General features: G+C 44.0%; 1 protein-coding gene across 3 annotated transcripts in view; it reads right to left on the bottom strand.

Annotated features, from left to right (window-relative positions):
* The window catches only part of LOC124605611 (bromodomain-containing protein 8), a 277,718-nt gene that overhangs the window by 202,423 nt on the left and 54,438 nt on the right, over nt 1–20,857 (bottom strand). For all 3 annotated transcript variants that reach the window (XM_047137415.1, XM_047137416.1, XM_047137418.1), the window contains exon 5: nt 2,352–2,449. In XM_047137415.1, the coding sequence (XP_046993371.1) occupies nt 2,352–2,449 (98 nt within the window). The remainder of the gene's footprint in view (nt 1–2,351; nt 2,450–20,857) is intronic.

Raw genomic sequence — 20,857 nt, 5'->3', positions numbered from 1 at the left:
GAGTGCGGGTGGGCACCAATAAGGTGGAATCTACCTTTTTCATTACATGATGGGCAGCAATGACACCCTAATCAGAGAGGTAAAATTGTACTTCGGCCTCTGTTAGACCGTCAAGCAGCCTGGTGGAAATTACACCATGGGAAGAATTCAAAATTCTATGGGCCTCGACACGAACAGGGTAACCGTGGAGAAGCAAGGCAGCAAGCAGCTGTAGTGCTTGAGAATCAGAACTGGTGTCCAAAAGCAAAGTGCAATTCCATAAATTTCACAGGGACAGCAATTGCATCTACACCTTTCTGAATAATAAACAGTTTTACTGTGGCGAAGGACTGATTATCTTCAGTACATGAGACCACGAGGAACTGTGGTGCAGCAGGAATGGTCTTTGAATCATTAGCCTCATTGCATATATGTTTATGTTTTGTAGACATTGAGTGGGAAGATGATTGACTCACTGTGAGGAAATCCACATGATTGTCAGGCCCCCTTCACAAGGAGACACTCGCCTTAGGTGATTGATCACACCTCGAGTCACACCTCCCCAACACCTGACAGAGGGACCAATCGGCAGTTTGGGAAGGTTACAGCTCAGGCAATCACCCCTCCCTTGGCCTGGCCTGTACCAGGGGGTACATGCAAACCTTACCTGTCGATCCGGGGCTGGGAATTACGCATTACCCAGTCACCTATTACGCGTCAGACACGTGGGCCAGCGAGGAGTGCACAGGGAGGAAGATGAAAAAAAAGAGCATCCTCAAACGCCAAAGCAGGGGAACGAGAGGAGAAGGGAAACAAAGAAAGGACAAGGGAGCGAAAAACAAAGGTGAGACTGTTTGCATGTCAGCGACAGAACGTAGAACATTCCCAATAATACCCTAGACATGTTCCCCAAGGGAGGGGAAAAAGAATAGCAAGAGGACAGACGTGCAGCACAGAAGGGAAAAAATGCTGCAAATGCTGGGGCCCCATGGTAGCCAAGCACAAATTCACCAGAGTTGCAAGCCCCTTGTGGGTGAGCAGTGTGCTGACCACATGCTCCTCCATACCCGCATCCAGTGACGCCTGTGTGCTGTGGATGACACGGCGGCCAGCGAGTACCGTAGGGCCTTCCAAGGTCATGGACAATGCTGTCAAAAGAGTAGGACCAAAGTCACAGAGGACAGTTCTTAATTAATTATAGAGTGTATTCTTTAAAATGAAATATAAGGATTTAGGTACTATTGTTTTAAAGTTCTTATGAAATTCGGAAGTTGTTTTCTTCTTGCAACAGTATTCCTACATGAGGGAAGAGTACCCTGACACACACAGTGCAAAATCACAATATTTACTGAAGTTTGGAAAGCACTTTTAGTTTTGTGAACAGTTGCCGACATTACAGAAATGAAGCACATATGGTCAGAAATACCATAAAAATATCCATAACAAATTTTCATATGTGAGCAACAGCTATTAGAGACCAGGGGGAGGTGGGAGGTGGGGGGGGGGGGGGGGGGGGGGAAGAAGAAGAAGAAGAAGAAGAAGAAGAAGATTACACCAAAAGAAAAAAATCTCAGGAGAGGCATACATGAAAACCTGAAGTAATGAAGACACACAAAACAGACCAAAACAGCAAAAGCACCAACCAAAACAGCAAAAGCACCAACAAGGAACTGTTAAAAAAATTGTAAATGTGCTGCACAGCAATATTTTGTGTCTGCCACATCAAACAGTCGATTCACAATAACAATTCTGCGATTTAAATGTAAGAAAGTGACATCAAAATTTAAGTAGATGAATTTTTGTATTCATTGTCCACAAGAAAACACAGAAAATAAAATTCATACTGATTGGAAACTTTAAATCATACAAAACATGAGCATTTAGAAGCACATACAACTTTAAGCTGGCACAAGAAAGGTACAGGAATCCATTGTCAGGCGCTGTGCCTCAGCAGTTCTAGGCACTTCTATCTGGAACCGCACTGCTGCTACAGTCGCAGGTTTGAATCCTGCTTTGGGCATGGATGTGTGTGATGTTCTTAGGTTAGTTAGGTTTAAGTAGTTCTAGGTCTAGGGGACTGATGACGTCAGGTGTTAAGTCCCATAGTTCTTAAGAGCCATTTGAACCATTTGAGGAATCTGTTACAAACATGAAGGAAAAGAACAGCACAGTATCTGCTAGTTAGTCCCCTACGTACTCTCTTGCAATTTCATAATTTGCAAAATTAATGTTTACAACCTATGGTTCACATGTTTTAATCTACATCTACAAAGCAGTTCACATAAAGTAGACAAAAAGGGGAAGCAGCACTACCTGCAATACAACTGATTACATCACTTGATGTTGCAACAAATATTTGAGCAATAACATACCTGGTTTCCAGTTCCTTTCCATATCCAACTTCTTTTCCTCCCGTTCTCGAAGCCACTGTTCATGGGCTTCGGCAATCTTCTCCTTTTGTTTCTTTTCACTGTAAACACAATGTTTACATCAAGCTCCAATACCCACAATAATAAAATAAATGCAACTTTATCTTTAAATCCAAAATGTCATTGTAACAACTACTTACAGTAGAAACCACTGTTAAGCTCTATTTAACAACCCATTACATTAGTAATAGTGTTTCAAGCTCCCACACACAGTATCAAAATTACACATACGGTAGCAAATGTTAAAAGTAAAAATTTTCCAACAGAAATTTATATTTCAGGCGTTTTAAAGTCTTAAATGAGCAATGCATATGAGGGAGATGTTTGTTTAAATTGTGTAACATAATAAATTTACAAAGAAGAGTGTGTCGGTTATGGTGTAGATGGGTGGGTGAGTGTCTGTGTGTGTTTTCTGACCAACAGGTTTGGGATCCTGTACCAGCTGTATAATTCTGACACAAAGTTTGAATGGCCCTGTAAGTTAGGTACATCAGGTTTTCATTGTCATGCAACTGTACAGTTCAAATGGAAGTTTCTTTGGAACATTCTTTTGTTTTGTTTGTTAATATTTCATTTTCAATATTTCTGATGATTATCAGCTTGTGAAATCCAGCACCATTTCTTTGCTGTTATTTGGGACTCAAGATGCTATTAACTGGATGAGTTACGATGCAGTTCGCCCCCTGCTATTATCTACAAATGTGTAGAACTTTCTCACCTGTCAGTTTGCCTCATTAGTGACAATTAGTTAACAATGTAGTTACATGTGATATTGTGAATTTTGATATTACAACAAAGATTCATTTGAAGACAACATTTACTTCACATGTTCATAACAATCACCAGTTGTACAATGGCACAGGAGGTGAAATTATCATAATTGTGGCAAAAGATGAAATAATCAGTGAAACAAACTATTAGAAGAAAAAAGTTTGAATGTACAGTGTCGATGTGGAATCCACAATAGCAGTATTCTCAATTTTTCTGTGTTGTGGTACGTTCAATTGCATTAGTCTAGAATGTTGATGAAAGTGAACTTTGAAAAATGGCTGTGCTGGTGTAAGCTATTGCCAGCGTGCTGGTCAACAAAGAGGCTGCAAGAAGATCGATAATAGGCGCTGAATCAAGCATGCTTATCAGGCGAGAGGCCAAAGACATACTCGCAAGCAACGCACTGCTAACACGCTCGCGACTGCCAGTATTTAGATCGCTGCACAGACCGGAAGGCCCAGTCAGTCAGTCTCAGTCTCTAGCTTAGAGTCAGTCAATACATAGTGACCAGAGTAGTGTACATAGCAGGACTTTCACTTCACCAGTAGTGAGGCTAACATGGACTATTACGGAAGAGCTTGTACCACAACAACTTGCTTAAAGCTAAGCAGCTTCTTGTTCCTGTTAATAAATGTATGCAGTTATGTTGTGGCCCGAGCTCCCAGTTGGTGCACATCGACAGCGCAGAAAGATACGTATATAGCTTCTTTTCTGTGTTTACTTCGTAGATTCTTACAAAAATTGCATGCGAGTTCCGTATAGGAGGTGTAATTTCGAGTTTTAGTTACTGTAATCGTAAATTCAGGCAGATTGTGGGGCAGTCATTAGGCACTTTTTTTGTTTTGGTACATCAGTGGCACTTGTCTGTCTAGTAGGCTCTCAGAGACCAGTGTGGCCTGAGCTCCCAGTTGGTGCACATCGACAGCACAGAAAGATACGTATATAGCTTCTTTTCTGTGTTTACTTCGTAGATTCTTACTTAAATTGCGTGTGAGTTTCGTATAGGAGGTGTAATTTCGAGTTTTAGTTACTGTAATCATAAATTCAGGCAGATTGTAGCGCAGTCGTTAGGCATTTGTACAGGTTAGTTCATACATTCTTTGCGTGTTTCCCTTGCGTTATCTAGGCACGGACTCGTGTTTCAGTAACTGTTGTTCAACATCGATTAGAATGGACAGGGACTGTGATTGCTGTGTTCGGATGAGGGCTGAGTTGGCATCCCTTCGCTCACAGCTGCAGGCGGCGCTGACTTCGGTCGCGCAGCTTGAGGCTGTTGCCAATGGGCACCAGTGTGGGGAGCCAGAATTTGGTATCACGGGGATGTCGACCTCGTCCCGCCTGTCCCCAGATCGGTCTGCCGCTGTGGTTGCCCCGGTTGCTGCCCACAGTGGGGCTGAGCCCTTGCCTGTTGTTGATTGGGACGTCGTTCCAAGGCATGGCAGGCAGTGAAAGACGTCCCCGGAGGCTGAGCAGAAAGCCTCCACGGTGCGTCTGACAAACAGGTTTCAGGTACTGTCTCTAGCTGAGCCAGATGCAGCTGCCTGCCATGTTTCAGAGGATGATTCCCAGCCTTCAAGGTCCAGGCAATCGCAGAGGGTGGGCTTATTGGTAGTTGGGAGCTCCAATGTTAGGCGCATAATGTGGCCCCTTAGGGATATGACGGCTAAAGAGGGGAAGAAATCCAGTGTGCACTCCATATGCATTCCGGGTGGAGTCATTCCTGACGTGGAAAGGGTCCTTCCGGATGCCATGAAGAGCACAGGGTGCAGCCAGCTGCAGGTGGTGGCACATGTCGGCACTAATGACGTGTGTCGCATTGGATCTGAGGAAATTCTCTCTGGATTCCAGCGGCTATCTGATTTGGCGAAGGCTGCCGGTCTTGATTACGAGATGAAGGCAGAGCTCACCATCTGCAGCATCGTTGACAGAACCGACTGCGGACCTTTGGTGCAGAGCCGGGTGGAGGGTCTGAATAAGAGGCTCAGACTGTTTTGCGACCGTGTTGGCTGCAGATTCCTTGACTTGCGCCATAGGTTGGTGGGGTTTCGGGTTCCACTGAATAGGTCAGGAGTTCACTACACTCAGCTGGTGGCTACATGGGTAGTGGAGGCTGTGTGGAGTGGACTGGGCGGTTTTTTAGGTTAGAAGGCCTCGGGGAAAGTACAGGGTGGGCTGCAATCTCAAAGGGTGCATGGCTAATACAGGACATGCTTGGATCAAGGAAAAGTCGGAATTGTAGTTGTAAATTGTTGTAGTTGTGCTGGGAAAGTCCCTGAGCTTCAAGTGCTAATAGAAAGCACAGAAGCTGAAATCGTTATAGGTACAGAAAGCTGGCTAAAGCCTGAAATAAGTTCTGCAGAAATTTTTACGAAGTCTCAGACAGTGTTCAGGAAAGATAGATTAGGCAGAATTGGCGGTGGAGTGTTTGTGTCTGTCAGTAGTGGTTTATCTTGTAGTGAAGTCGAAGTAGATACTCCGTGTGAATTGGTATGGGTGGAGGTTATACTTAACAGCTGGACCAAGTTAATAAATGCCTCCTTCTACCAACCCCCGGACTCCGATGATATAGTTGCTGAACAGCTCAGAGAAAATTTGAGTCTCGTAACAAATAAATACCCCACTCATACGGTTATAGTTGGTGGGGACTTCAACCTTCCCTCGATATGTTGACAAAAATTCTTGTTCAAAACCGGTGGTAGGCAGGAAACATCTTCCGAGATTGTCCTAAATGCTTTCTCCGAAAATTATTTCGAGCAGTTAGTCCACGAACCCACGCGAATTGTAAATGGTTGCGAAAACACACTTGACCTCTTAGCTACAAACAATCCAGAGCTAATAGAGAGCATCATGACTGATACAGGGATTAGTGATCACAAGGTCGTTGTAGCTAGGCTCAATACTGTTTCTTCCAAATCCACCAGAAACAAACGCAAAATAAATTTATTTAAAAAAGGGGATAAAGTGTCACTAGAAGCCTTCCTAAGAGAATCTCCATTCCTTCCAAACTGACTATGCAAATGGAGATGAGATGTGGCTCAAATACAAAGCTATAGTAGCAACAGCAATTGAGAGATTCATAACTCATAAATTGGTAAGAGATGGAACTGATCCCCCATGGTACACAAAACAGGTCCGAACGCTGTTGCAGAGGCAACGGAAAAAGCATGCGAAGTTCAGAAGAACACAAAATCCCGAAGATTGGCTAAAATTTACAGACACACGAAAATTGGCACGGACTTCAATGCGAGATGCCTTTAATAGGTTCCACAACGAAACATTGTCTCGAAATTTGGTAGAAAATCCAAAGAAATTCTGGTCGTATCTAAAGTACACAAGAGGCAAGACGCAGCAATACCTTCGCTGCACAGTGCCGATGGGACTGTTACCGACGACTGTGCCGTTAAAGCGGAGTTATTGAACACAGTTTTCTGAAATTCCTTCACCAGGGAAGACAAATGGAATATTCCAGAATTTGAAACACGAACAGCTGCTAGCATGAGTTTCTTGGAAGTAGATACCTTAGGGGTTGCGAAGCAACTCAAATCGCTTGATACGGGCAAGTCTTCAGGTCCAGATTGTATACCGATTAGGTTCCTTTCAGATTACGCTGACACAATAGCTCCCTACTTAGCAATCACATACAACCGCTCGCTCACCGATAGGTCTGTACCTACAGATTGGAAAATAGCGCACCTCTCACCAGTGTTTGAGAAGGGTAGCAGGAGTAATCCATCAAACTACAGACCTATATCACTAACGACAGTTTGCAGTAGGTTTTTGGAGCATATACTGTATTCCAACATTATGAATCACCTCGAAGGGAACGATCTATTGATACGTAATCAGCGTGGTTTCAGAAAACATCATTCCTGTGCAACGCAGCTAGCTCTTTATTCGCACGAAGAAATGGCCGCAATCAACAGGGGATCTCAAGTTGATTCCGTATTTCTAGATTTCCAGAAAGCTTTTGACACCGTTCCTCACAAGCGACTTCTAATCAAGCTGCGGGCCTATGGGGTATCGTCTCAGTTTGTAGTAATAGACGGCAAATCATTGAGCAAATCTGAAGTGATATCAGGTGTTCCCCAGGGAAGCGTCCTGGGACCTCTGCTGTTCCTGATCTATATAAATGACCTGAGTGACAATCTGAGCAGTTCTCTTAGGTTGTTCGCAGATGATGCTGTAATTTACCGTCTAGTAAGGTCATCCGAAAACCAGTATCAGTTGCAAAGCGATTTAGAAAAGATTGCTGTATGGTGTGGCAGGTGGCAGTTGACGCTAAATAATGAAAGGTGTGAGGTGATCCACATGAGTTCCAAAAGAAATCCGTTTGAATTCGATTACTCGATAAATAGTACAATTCTCAAGGCTGTCAATTCAACTAAGTACCTGGGTGTTAAAATTACCAACAACTTCAGTTGGAAAGACCACATAGATAACATTGTGGGGAAGGCGAGCCAAAGGTTGCGTTTCATTGGCAGGACACTTAGAAGATGCAACAAGTCCACTAAAGAGACAGCTTACACTTCACTCATTCGTCCTCTGTTAGAATATTGCTGCGTGGTGTGGGATCCTTACCAGGTGGGATTGACAGAGGACATCGAAAGGGTGCAAAAAAGGGCAGCTCGTTTTGTATTATCACGTAATAGGGGAGAGAGTGTGGCAGATATGATACACGAGTTGGGATGGAAGTCATTAAAGCAAAGACGTTTTTTGTCGCAGTGAGTGAGTGAGTGAGTGAGTGAGTGAAGGAGGAGGAGGAGGGGGAGGAGGGGGGAGGAAGAGGAGGAGGAGGGAGGGAGGGGACAGGGGGAGGAGGAAGAGGAGGAGGAGGAGGAGGAGGAGGAGGAGGAGGAGGAGGAGGGAGGGAGGGGACAGGGGGGAGGAGGAGGAGGAGGAGGAGGAGGAGGAGGAGGAGGAGGAGGAGGGAGGGGACAGGGGGGAGGAGGAGGAGGAGGAGGAGGAGGAGGAGGGAGGGAGGGGACAGGGGGAGGAGGAGGAGGAGGAGGAGGAGGAGGAGGAGGAGGGAGGGGACAGGGGGAGGAGGAGGAGAAGGAGGAGGAGGAGGAGGAGGAGGAGGAGGAGGAGGAGGAGGAGGAGGAGGGAGGGGACAGGGGGGAGGAGGGGGAGGAGGGGGAGGAGGGGGAGGAGGAGGAGGAGGAGGAGGGAGGGGACAGGGGGGAGGAGGAGGAGGAGGAGGGAGGGGACAGGGGGGAGGAGGAGGAGGAGGAGGAGGGAGGGGACAGGGGGGAGGAGGAGGAGGAGGAGGAGGGAGGGGACAGGGGGGAGGAGGAGGAGGAGGAGGAGGGAGGGGACAGGGGGGAGGAGGAGGAGGAGGAGGAGGAGGGGGAGGAGGGGGGAGGAGGGGGGAGGAGGAGGAGGAGGAGGAGGGAGGGGGGGACAGGGGGAGGAGGGGGGAGGAGGGGGGAGGAGGAGGAGGAGGAGGGAGGGGGGGACAGGGGGAGGAGGGGGGAGGAGGGGGGGAGGAGGAGGAGGAGGAGGGAGGGAGGGGACAGGGGGAGGAGGAAGAGGAGGAGGAGGAGGAGGAGGAGGAGGAGGAGGAGGGAGGGGACAGGGGGAGGAGGAAGAGGAGGAGGAGGAGGAGGAGGAGGAGGAGGAGGAGGAGGAGGAGGGAGGGGACAGGGGGAGGAGGAGGAGGAGGGAGGGGACAGGGGGAGGAGGAGGAGGGAGGGGACGGGGGGGAGGAGGAGGAGGGAGGGGACGGGGGGGAGGAGGAGGAGGGAGGGGACGGGGGGGAGGAGGAGGAGGGAGGGGACGGGGGGGAGGAGGAGGAGGGAGGGGACGGGGGGGAGGAGGAGGAGGGAGGGGACGGGGGGGAGGAGGAGGAGGGAGGGGACGGGGGGGAGGAGGAGGAGGGAGGGGACGGGGGGGAGGAGGAGGAGGGAGGGGACGGGGGGGAGGAGGAGGAGGGAGGGGACGGGGGGGAGGAGGAGGAGGGAGGGGACGGGGGGGAGGAGGAGGAGGGAGGGGACGGGGGGGAGGAGGAGGAGGGAGGGGACGGGGGGGAGGAGGAGGAGGGAGGGGACGGGGGGAGGAGGAGGAGGGAGGGGACGGGGGGGAGGAGGAGAAGAAAGAATGACATCCAAATGGGCAACAATGAAAATGTTGGGAATGTAAGAGAAATGATACAGGAGTTGGAGAGAAATGTGGAAACACCAAATAAATGCATGATTTAACGTAAACGCAGATGCTAGTGTGCCCTGCAAGATATGAGGGTAAGTCAATTATTATCTGCAATTTAGTTGCATTTTTGTTTATTTCAGTAGTACTGTCATTTTACTTTGATGATGCATGCTTTGTTTATTTGTTGTTATACCTTTGCAATTTTCAAGCTGCTAAGTTAGTTTCGTTATCGCTGCCGAGCTGTTCATCATGGCTGCTCTGCTGTCTATTTGCACCTAAGAAGAGCAATGTTCAGTGATCCGTTTTTTGTGCTCGGAAAGCATATCAGGGGCTGAAATACATCGAAGACTTTCGGTACAGTACGGGAACAGTGTTTTCCCACAACGGAGTGTCTACAAATGCATTGAAAAATTCCGAAATGGTCGCACAAGTGTTATGCACGATGAAGGAACCGGACGACCATTTACCACCACAAATGAAGAAACCATTGAGCATTCACGGGAAATGATTCTCTTAGACAGATGATTAACTACTGACAAAGTGGCACATCATCTGCAAATTAGTCATGGTGAATTAGAGGGTGAGATGCAATTCCAAACTCACTTTGTGGTGTCACCACCAGACACCACACTTGCTAGGTGGTAGTCTTTAAATCGGCCACGGTCCGGTAGTATACGTCGGACCCGCGTGTCGCCACTGTCAGTGATTGCAGACCGAGCGCCGCCACACAGCAGGGCTAGAGAGATGTCCTAGCACTCGCCCCAGTTGTACAGTAGACTTTGCTAGCGATGCTACACTGACAAATACGCTCTCATTTGCCGAGACGATAGTTAGCATAGCCTTCAGCTACGTCATTTGCTACAACCTAGCAACGCGCCATTACCAGTTTATATTGAGATTGTAATTATGTATCATCAAGAGCGATGTACACCAATTATGGATTAAAGTTAAGTATTCCAGCAGCAACGTACCTTATTGGCTATATTAATTACATTGTCCTGTTCCAGACCTCACGCCAGTTTGTGTGAGCTTAAACGCGTGCATTTCGGCCTCCTCTAGCAACACAGTGTTGGCTCTTCTGCCAACACATCACTTACCACTGATGCAAATGATAGTAACTGGAAAATGTGGTGACGAAGCCATAAAATTTGGATTATGGGACCATGGAGGGAAGTCATTTGGTTGTACGAGTCTTGTTGCACACTGTTTCAACTTCTGGTCGAGCTTACATCCCAAGAGTGAAATATGGTACGGGTTCAGTTATGATCTGGGTAGACGTATCACAGTACATATGGGGCCCTTGGGCACTCTTCAAGGTCACACTACAGCCAAGGAATATGCAACCATTTTGGCTGATCAGGTCCATCATACCGGACAATGTTTGCTCCCCCAAGGTGAGACTGTGTTTTAAGAAGACAGAACCCCATTTACACAACTTTAATCACTCAGGACTAGTTTTGTGAGCAAGAGGATGAATTGTTATATCTCCCCTGGCCATCCCAATCATCAAATCTCTATTATTTAGCCTTTGTGGTCTACTTTGGAGAGCAGGGTGCATGATCATTGTCCAACTCCATCAATGCTACCTGAATTTGCCAATATTTTTCAGGGTGAATGGCAAAAAATATCCTTGAAAAATCAAGCAGGAGCTATATTTATCCACTCCCAGATGACTGGAAGCTGTATAGAAAGCCAATGGTTTCCCTACACCATATTAGGCAGGGTAATACATTATGTTTTTGGTGTTTTGTCCATCCCTGCACCTTTGCTTGGGATAAATTGGAGTTTACTGATTAAAATTAAAAACAATTGAACAATATGCCTCACACCAGTCTTAAGTCCTGGCAACAAAGGAAAGTTTGAGGAAAAAATTCTAAAAAGTGTAGCGTGGGCATGGGGCTGGAAGGGATGTTTAAAGAGCACTTTTTTACGTTTTTCTTGAACAGCTCAGAAACTGCAGCTTCTAGCAAAAATATTCCCTAGTACAAAATTAAACTACACCCAATTTCCTACAAAAAGGGGTGCTATTCATTCTCTTCTAAGACTAACAGTCAGCACTGTAGGGAAACAGAAAAAAATACTGATTAATAAAAATAGTGTTAATGATACAAAATTAATGTTTCTTGTTAAAATAAGTGGGTTAACAATATTAAATGTGTGTACCAAATCTAAGTTGTTCAAAATGGCTCTAAGCACTATGGTGGTAAGTACCACAATTAATAGTGAGAGCAGAGCAGTAATTTTCTGGTAATTCAGTAATTCACCACCAAATGACTTCAATACGGTTTCACAACTGTCAACAACAGACAGCAGCAAAGCACCACATTTACCAATCCAACCACTGTCCCACCAACACTACATAGGTCACCGACATCACACTAACAAATTAAACATTTCACAATCATTTTTTAGAGGAACATATTTTATCTAAAGACCCACCAATCAACAACAGCAAGTAAGTACTCACCCCTCCCACGGGACATCACCTTATCGAAGGCATCTTCAGTGCCGGATGGGAGGATGTGTGTGCTCTGACGAAGTCAAGGGCACTAGCACAGCTAACGGCATGGTCACTAAGGCCAGAGTAGTCTTCACAGAAGAGCCAGACACAGTGCATCCCATAAAATTGTGCAGGGAGGTCTCTAAAGGTATGGGGGAATAAACCTTTAAAAAAAAAAAATGTCCTACTGGGTGGGGATTGGGCGCGGGACCAGTAACCCGACACTGTAAAAAATGTCATATTACGGAACCACAATAAGATCCTCGGATAATGGATGGGACATACAGAACGCGAATTCGCCACAGAAAAATGACAAAAGATTTAGCAATAACAACTTTGAACATATGAGCAATGCTGAAAGCTCAAAGCACAAAAGAAATAGTTGAAGAGATCGTGAAGTTTCAGCACAATACTGTGGCTTTACAAGAAGTGAGATATCAAGGGCAAGGACAGATATATATGCCTCTGTATTCTCTGCTTCACAGTGGACCAGACAGATGAACAGGGAAATCTGGAACAGGATTTATAACAACAAACAATATTAGGGAAAGGTTTTTGGAATTGGAACCTACAAATGAAAGACTGAGAATAAAAGTGGAAATTCAGGAATATAACAATATCAACAACATATGCACCAACACGGGAAGCGGAAGAAAGAACGAAAGAACAGTTTTATGAAGACCTTACATGAAGAAAGTGTGGCATAATTAACGAAATAGACCATGTTTAGTAAAAGCACGATATGCGACATCAGTCACAGATATATGGAGCAGCAGGGGTCCAAACTGTGATTCAGACTCTTATGGTGTAAAAGCCATACTGAGAAAGAAGTTAGCAGTAATACATAAAACCAGAATGGGAACAAAAAACAAAATGAAATACAGCAAAACTGAATGATCCTGAAATTATAAGGGGACACAAAAAAAAAAAATAATAAATAAATAAATAAAATTAAATTTAAAAAAAAAATAAACAACAAAGATTCCTGATAGAGAGTAAGGAAACACTGGGAAATCAAGACAGATGGAATAGGATCCACGAAGCGGTGAAAGAGGTAGCAGAAGAGACAACTGGGATAAGAAGAAAGGAAAGAAACGAATGCAGCAAGACGGAGGATACTACAGAGAGAGACATGAAGAAATGTGGAGGTGTATCAGGAATAAAGGTCCGATGCTAATAGGAGATATAATAAAAAGAAAAAGGAATGGCTGAATGCAAAATTTCAAGAGGTGGAAGAACTAAAGGAGCAGAATGAAAGAAGAAAATTCTATCATGTGACAGAAATGACGAGAAAAAAAATTTTCCAATCAATGCAAAATGCATGTAAAAATAGAAATGGTAAGCTAATCTGAAATGAGCAGAAAATATTGCAGAGATGGCCAGAATACTTTGAAGTTATGCTCAAAACCAACTCAGACAAGGTAATGAAAGGCAAGAAGCTGAAAGACCAACATTGGAAGAGGTGGAGTCAGTGAGACATAAACTAAAAAATTACAATGCACCTGTCGAAGATAGGGTAGTATCAGAACTTACAAAATTTAGTCATCCTCTACTATGTGAAATTCACAGATTAATAAATAATAATTGGGAAAATGAAAGCATGCCAGAGGGTTGGAAAACCGGAATAATACACCCTGTACATAAGAAAGGATAAAAGTTAGCTTGTGAAAATTATAGAGGCATAACTTTATTCAATACAGCCTACAAGATATTTTCAGTGGTGCTGAATAAAGGCTAAAGAAGAGCACTAAAAATACCTTTGAAGAATACCAACATGGTTTCTGGCCAAGTAGAGAGAATTCTGACTAGTTGTTTGTTATTAGAAAAATAATGGAGAAATTTTATGAATATGACTTAGATCTCCACTTCCTGTTTGTTGGTTTTAAACAGCTTTTCAGTGTGTTAGCAGGCCAGCATTGTATAATGCACTAAAAGAAATGGGCATAAGTAAAAGCAAACAACAAATGACGAAGACCTTCGACTTTACAGATAGAGCAAAACAGGATGATGGTCTCTCTGCAGTCCTGTATAGCTTAGCACTGCATAGCCTGAAACAAAAAATAGACAAGAGAGGAACAATAATGACGAAATACAGATTATATGCATATGCAGAGGAACTGCAACTGTGGCAAGACACAAACACTATTAAAGAATTGTCTGAAATAATGGAAGCAGGAAGAGCAAAAATTGGACTTACGGTAACTGAAAACAAGATGTTCCTGTCGAATTCTAAGGCGAGAAGAACACCACAAGACCTTCAGGCCTGTAATAAATCTTTCAAAGTTGTCAGCTGCTTCCATTATTTAGGTGTCCTCTTAGCCAGCGATAACAGTATGAGGCACGTATTAAAGAAAGTATACTAGCAGGAAACAAAGCCTATTATGCAAACTTACAAGTATTCAAGAATTTTCTAATTACAAGATCAATTATGTTAAGAGTGTACTATTCCCTTGTACATCCAGTGGTCACCTACTCTATGTGTCAGAAATGTAGATAATAATGATGACTGAACCTAAGAGCATCTGAAAGGTTAATCCTGCAAAAAAATTATGGGTGCATATAAGAGGCAGTGGGTACACCGTGACACACAACAATTTATACAAGCGAAAGATATAACGTACTTCGTTAAATCTCAAAGGATACACAGGTTACGACATTCAAAGAGGATGACAAATGAAAGGATGTCCAAAGGAATAATGAAAGATTGTATTCCATCAGAAGGAAGAACCAAAGAAGAGCTAGATGGCTGGACAATATGTTGGCCAACCTTGCCAAGATGGAGGTTCGAAGATAGAAGAGAAAAGCAGAGAACAGGTGTGTCTCGAGGAAGATTGTTTGAGGAGGCCAAAACCTATGAAGGGCTGTACTGTGAAGAAGAAGAAGAAGAAGAAGAAGAAGAAGACACAAGCTCAGTGAAGTTATTTTGCCTACTCACTTAAGAGAACTGGAAAGGAGGTAAAGTCTGCCTGCAAACTGAAAAGTGAACAGCATTCGTGGTGGAAGAAGTTCCCTTTCCCAGAAGAATGCTTTGATTGCCATACTGGATAACTAAGTATTAATGTCCACTATAGCAAGTAGAATAGTGTGCAGAGATTTACATAGAATGTGTCCATGTGTGTTGCTTGGGTTAGTAGTATTAGTAACTTATCTGTGCATTTCACACAGTGTTAATGTTCTTTGTAGAAAATAAACACACCCCACCACCAACCCCATCCCACCCTTTCCACCCCCTCCTGGTGTATGTGCAGACAGCATCGCCAGTGATTCATATGACGAACTGTGGAAGGGTCACACAACTTTGTGAAACACCCTATAGTTGCTTCTTGTGATGTAGTGAGGTGGAGAGTGTGTGGAATTGCTTTCTCATTCTTCGGTTTGCACACACATGAATGAGAGAAGTGCATGACCACAATACAGCAATCTACTTGCCTCACACTTCTACTCTCCACCCTGTTCCACCACCCAGACCACAATTCATCCCTTAAAACTTCCCTACTGCACTTACATGTGGTAGACACATTGTTTCATAATCCACTTAATTTAAAAGGAACATGAATTTGGTACCATTAAAACACTATTTTTATTATTCTGTGATCTTTGCATCCTCTGCAACACTATTATAGTCCACCCAAAATTACTTTAGTGTAAATGGACAGATTAAAAAAAAAATCTACTCACCAAGCAGCTGCAGGGGAACATACAAACAAAAGGACTTAACTTTTACAAGCTTTCACAGCCAGTGGCTACTCCTTCTGGTGGAAGAGATGAAGGGGAAGGAAGAGGGGTGAAGGAAGAGGACTGGAGAGTTTAAGGGAAAGGGGAACAGCTAAGAAAAGTCATCCAGAACCCCTGGCCAGGGGCGACTTACCAGACGGAATGAGGGGGAAAGACTGATCGTTGGGGACTGCACTGGTTGAGATCTGAAAAACCTGAGAGATTAAAGGTGGAAGACAGGGTAATATGCAAGACAGAGATTACTACTAAAACATCGTCCACAATTTAGTAATAGTGAAAAGCTAAGTGCATTGTATGTAACAAGAGGTGGATTGGTGGGGCAACAAAAAAAAATAGACAGGTCAGAAAATGAAAGATGTAGAAAACCAAAATGGAATGAAGAGAGGAGTACTTATTATAAATAAATACTGAGATGGAAGGAATTAACCTAAATTAAGGCCAGGTGGGTGGTGAGAACCAAAGACATGTTGTCGTACTAGTTCCCACCTACAGAGTTCTGAGAAACTGGTGTCTTGCTGAAGAATCCAGATGGCGCATTTGATGAAACAGGCACCAAGGTCGTAACTGTTATGTTGTATAGCATACTCCACAACAGGATTGTGTGTTACCTTTGTACACTCTCTGCCTATGCCGATTCATTCTGACTGATAACTGGGTGGTAGTCAAGCCGATGTAAAAGGCTGAACTGTGTTTACTTAACAGCTGGTATATGACATGTTGTTTCACAGGTGGCTATCCCTTTGCTCATTTCAGAGCACGATCTTAGGAAGTCACAGTCTTATCAAAGTAACTGAGTGATACATTTAAGACCAGGATAATACTGGGTGACAAGTGTTGTGCTCCAAAGTTGCTTTTGGAGGGATTAGCGGTACCAGGACTGGATGTGATGGCCCAGGAAATCTGGTTTTGAACTAGGCTGTTGGGATAATTACATCCTGTGAAGGCTGAAGTGGGAGTGGTGGGGTATTGCTGTGAAGTGTCCGATTCCAAACAAATATGTTTACCTCAAATGCCAAGGCTGTATGGGAGGGAATGTTTGACACAGAAAGGATGGCAACTGCCAAAATGTAAATAATGTTTGTTAGTGGACTGATCTGGACAGAAGTGTGTAGCTGGCCTTCAGTGAAGATGAGATCAACTTCAAGGAAAGTGACACAGGATTCGTAGTAGGATCGTGTGAAGCTTAACAGGGAGAAGGTATTTAGAGATTCCAGGAATTTTAACAAGTCAGCCTCACTGCGAGTCCACAGAGCAAAGATGTCACCAATGTACCTACACCAAACCAGGGGCTGAAGACTCATGGATCCCAGGAAAGCTCCCTCCAAGCGATCCACAAAAAGGTTGCCATAGGAAGGAGTCATCCTGGTTCCCATGGCTCTGTTTGGATCTGTTTGTCTGCCCTCTGAAGTAATTGTTGGTAAGTATAAAGTTGATTAATGTGAGCAAGAAGGGCGTCACAGGCTTGGAATCAGGTGGGTGTTGACTGAGGAAATGTTCAGCAGCAGACAGACCATGTATGTGGGGGATGTTGGTATAGATGCAGATGGCATCAATGATGACAAGCAAGGTGTATGGTGGGAGTGGGATGGGCACAGATTTCAGACAATCTAGGCAATGGTTGTTATCTTTAATACAGCAGAGAGGTCTTTGTACCATGGGTTGCAAGTGCTGATCCCTAAGGCAGATATATGTTCAATGGGTGCTTTGAAGCCAGCACCTATAGGGTGACCAGGATGACTGGGTATGTGGATTTTAGGAAGACGGTAAAAGGTGGGGCTGTATGGTTTGAGTGGGGTAGGAAGTTCTATGGATAGAAGTGAAAGTCCTTGTGAGGGGCCTGAGGATTTTAGGAGGGTCTGCAGGTCAGTTTGAATCACAGGGATGGGATCTTGGTTGCAAATGCTGCATGTAGAGGTGTCAGACAGCTGGCTTAGACCTCCACTAAAACACTCCTGTCGGTCAAGTACCACAGTGGTAGATCCTCTGTCTGCTGGGAGCACGATGATGATGATGATGATGATGATGATGGAGTCATCAGCTTTTAGAGAACGAAGAGCCTGGAATTCTGCAGAGGACATGTTAGGGTCATGTTTTACGGACCTGAGGACAGGTTGTGAAGCAATGCTGGATGTGAGGAATTCTTGGAAGGCTTGTGAGGGATAATCTGAGATAGTGGTAGTGGATCAAGTTGGGATCGTGATCTGAACTGTTCAAGGCAGGGTTTAATGTCAGGTTTGCTGCTGGAACAGTTTTGGGATTGGGTTGCAAAGTGATATTTCCAGTTGACATTGTGCATAAAGGAAAGTAGGTCCTCTACCAAAGCAGCATGGTTCAATCCAGATTTAGGGATGAAAGTGAGACTCTCGGATAATACAGACAATTCAGTGGGGGAGAGGGATGCGACAGGAGGTTGAGAACACAGTACTATTGTGAGTGGTTCTTGTGATTATGAGTTATTACAGGTCTGGGAGGCTGTGGTGAAGGTTGTGGGATGTTAAGGAGGCTGGCCAAGTTCGGTTTGTAGGAGAGGGGTGCTGGCTGATGGTGTGGCTGTTTGGGGAGCTGCAGAGGGACAGGAAGAGAAACACCACTGTTGGGGTAGTTTCAAAGGAGGTGGGATAGCTTTTTGAGGTGAGTCTGGCATGTTGTTGCAGTCTGAAGTTGTATTGGCACATGATATCATAAAGGAAACATGAGAGGCAGATAACTGCAGGATCTTGTAGGAGGAGGGAACTCTGGTGGAATGGAAGTTGACAGATGAGGCATATAGGTCACAGTTTAGTTGGGTAAGTGCAAGAGATTGCTGTATTTGAAACCGTAAAATAGGCTGGTGTAGAGTAGGATCACGTCCAAAAACAGGGACTTTCAATGTTGGGCCTTTGGGAGTAACTCCAAGAGACAAGCAGGTTTAGAGAAACAGAATTTGGGACCTTAATTTTGATAGCATAAAAGCATGTTTTCGAAAAGAATGGATGTAATGTGTGATGGGATTCATCATGGCAAGAGAGTTCAGTTTGGAGTGTTAGAAATGGTAGGGTGGCAAAAACCAGAGGCAGAGGGTGGAAAAAGACAGAAAAACTGAAGAAAAGCAGGCAAAAAATTCGAAAAAAGGTCAGAAAAATTCACAAGAAAATTGTGAGAACAGACAATGGTTAACATGAGGTAATGAGTGGGTGAGTACTTCTCACCACAAAAGTGGTCTACATGATCAAAAAAAGATTGGAAATTAAAAAAACCAGACAGTCAAAGTCATGAAAGGAGACGACATTTTAAAAACTGGGCAGACAGAAAGAGTAAGTCACAAAAGATCATGCAAACTACTTTGCTTGGCAAATAAAGTAATGTAGAAGACGGCAGTAGTAGTCGATCAGAGCAGTAATTACTTTAGGGTTCAGAGCAAGGATGGAAGTGGAAGGGGGGAAAGCCCACGCAGCACGCCTGGGCCACTTTCTGCCAATAGTACACTTACCTACAGCCGCAGCAAATTCTCATTGTTGCCAAACCTTCACCCACGAAGCAACACTTCCTGCTTGCAGTGAGCTTCTGTTACAGTCAGCTTGCTGTCCCTTGTGATCACTTCATCCCTTGACCTTCTGTGTGTTCATTTTTACAGCTGTAGGAGTTATTCTTTTATTTGCTGTTACCATTATTCCTTGTTACCGTTATTCATTGTTAACATTACTTGATCTGGGGTACTCAACAATGTCAGTGGGAAGTTCATTGAAAGTCATAAGTGGAAAGGTTCAACATTGTTCTCTTGGCCAGGGGATTGCCGTACGAGAGCAGTTGAGTGAAGTGTTTTACTTGATAGTTGTCTATTTTGAGAATGACAAACTTAATGGTGACCCACTGCTCTCCATCAACAAAATAATCAATGGAACTGACACAGCTTTGAATATAAACAAAAACATTGTTGTGAAGTTTGGGAAGCAAATATTCGACAAAGAAAAGAAACCCAAAGAATCATCAAAACCTAAAACCCCTGGGAAAAAATGTCTAATGGATAAGCAGATTACCAACGTCAATTCTCTTGCACAGGATGCAGTTCATCATCACGTTAATGATTATCACAGGAAGAAAAATCCTAAACTCAGGAAGTTACTGGTCACTTTTAAAGAATAAGGACTTGTTCATGGCTGTCGCACATCCTTGCACACAGTTTTACACAAACTAGGCTTTTACTATGGACAATTCTGTGGCTGTAAGTTGTTGATGGAGATGGAGGATATAGCTGCATGGTGATGCCAGTTTATCAGGGACATCTGTAGCATAAATATTGCCGAAGTGGTGTGCCAATCCTGGGTCAATCCTAGTGGGTCAATCCTGGTCACACTGTCAAGCAGCTAAAAGACCAATGGCAATGCCTTCTGGCTAAGGGGACAGACTTATTCCTCTTCATGTGGGCACCTTGCGAGGTTTTCTCCCAAACAGTCTCCTGCTTATAATTCAAAGAAAACAGTAGACTATCACAAAGAAATGAACCACCTTACTTTTGCACAATGGTTCCAAGATTCACTAACACCAAATCTTGACACACCAGCAACAGTTGTTTTATGTAATACTCTTTACGATTCAGTTGTTGTTGACAAGTCACCTACCATGCCAAATTGGAAGGCGGAAATTCCCCCTATATGAAACTGATGAACTGGAAAGAAAACATGGGCACACAGTTGTTGGACAACCACCTTACTACTAAAATTTCAACCCAATACAGTCAATATCCCTCTTTGTAATTGAAGCACTCACAAGAGAAGCTGTCAGGATAGCCATCTCTGAAGACTGGAAGAAAGCTGCCAAACACATACAGAACACCATGGAAAGAGCATGGCAGAATGAAGCTGTTTACCAAAATTTGGTGGAGGAGGTGATAACTACATTAAATGATAATGCAGTCGTGGCAGTGGCAGTGATAGTGACACTTCACGAACCCATCATAGTGACAAGAGTAATATCAGTGGAGTTTCTGCATTATCCCTGCAGAAATGGAGCACAGGCAGATTCAGCTTCATGTGTGGCATGTGCAATTAATATCTGTAAGTATCTATATAACACAACTGCATTGTTGTAAGTTTTGAAATTTAACATTAAGGTCATAATAGCAACTAATTGTAAAGAAAGTTCATCTCAGGAACTCAGTCAGTATCACAAAAAATAAATATTACTGTTTGCACTAACTGCGTAAAACAGAGGCCACATTATTAGTATTGCTTTTGCTCTTTCTAAACAACAGAGGCTGGCCTATTTAAGATACATTTTCCTACTGTGATAAACATGGTTAATCCTTTGTGAACACAACCAC

Source organism: Schistocerca americana, chromosome 3 (genome assembly GCF_021461395.2).
Source record: "Schistocerca americana isolate TAMUIC-IGC-003095 chromosome 3, iqSchAmer2.1, whole genome shotgun sequence".
NCBI lineage: Eukaryota > Metazoa > Arthropoda > Insecta > Orthoptera > Acrididae > Schistocerca > Schistocerca americana.
Note: the sequence above shows the minus strand (reverse complement) of the source record. Positions and strands in the feature narration are given on the sequence as shown.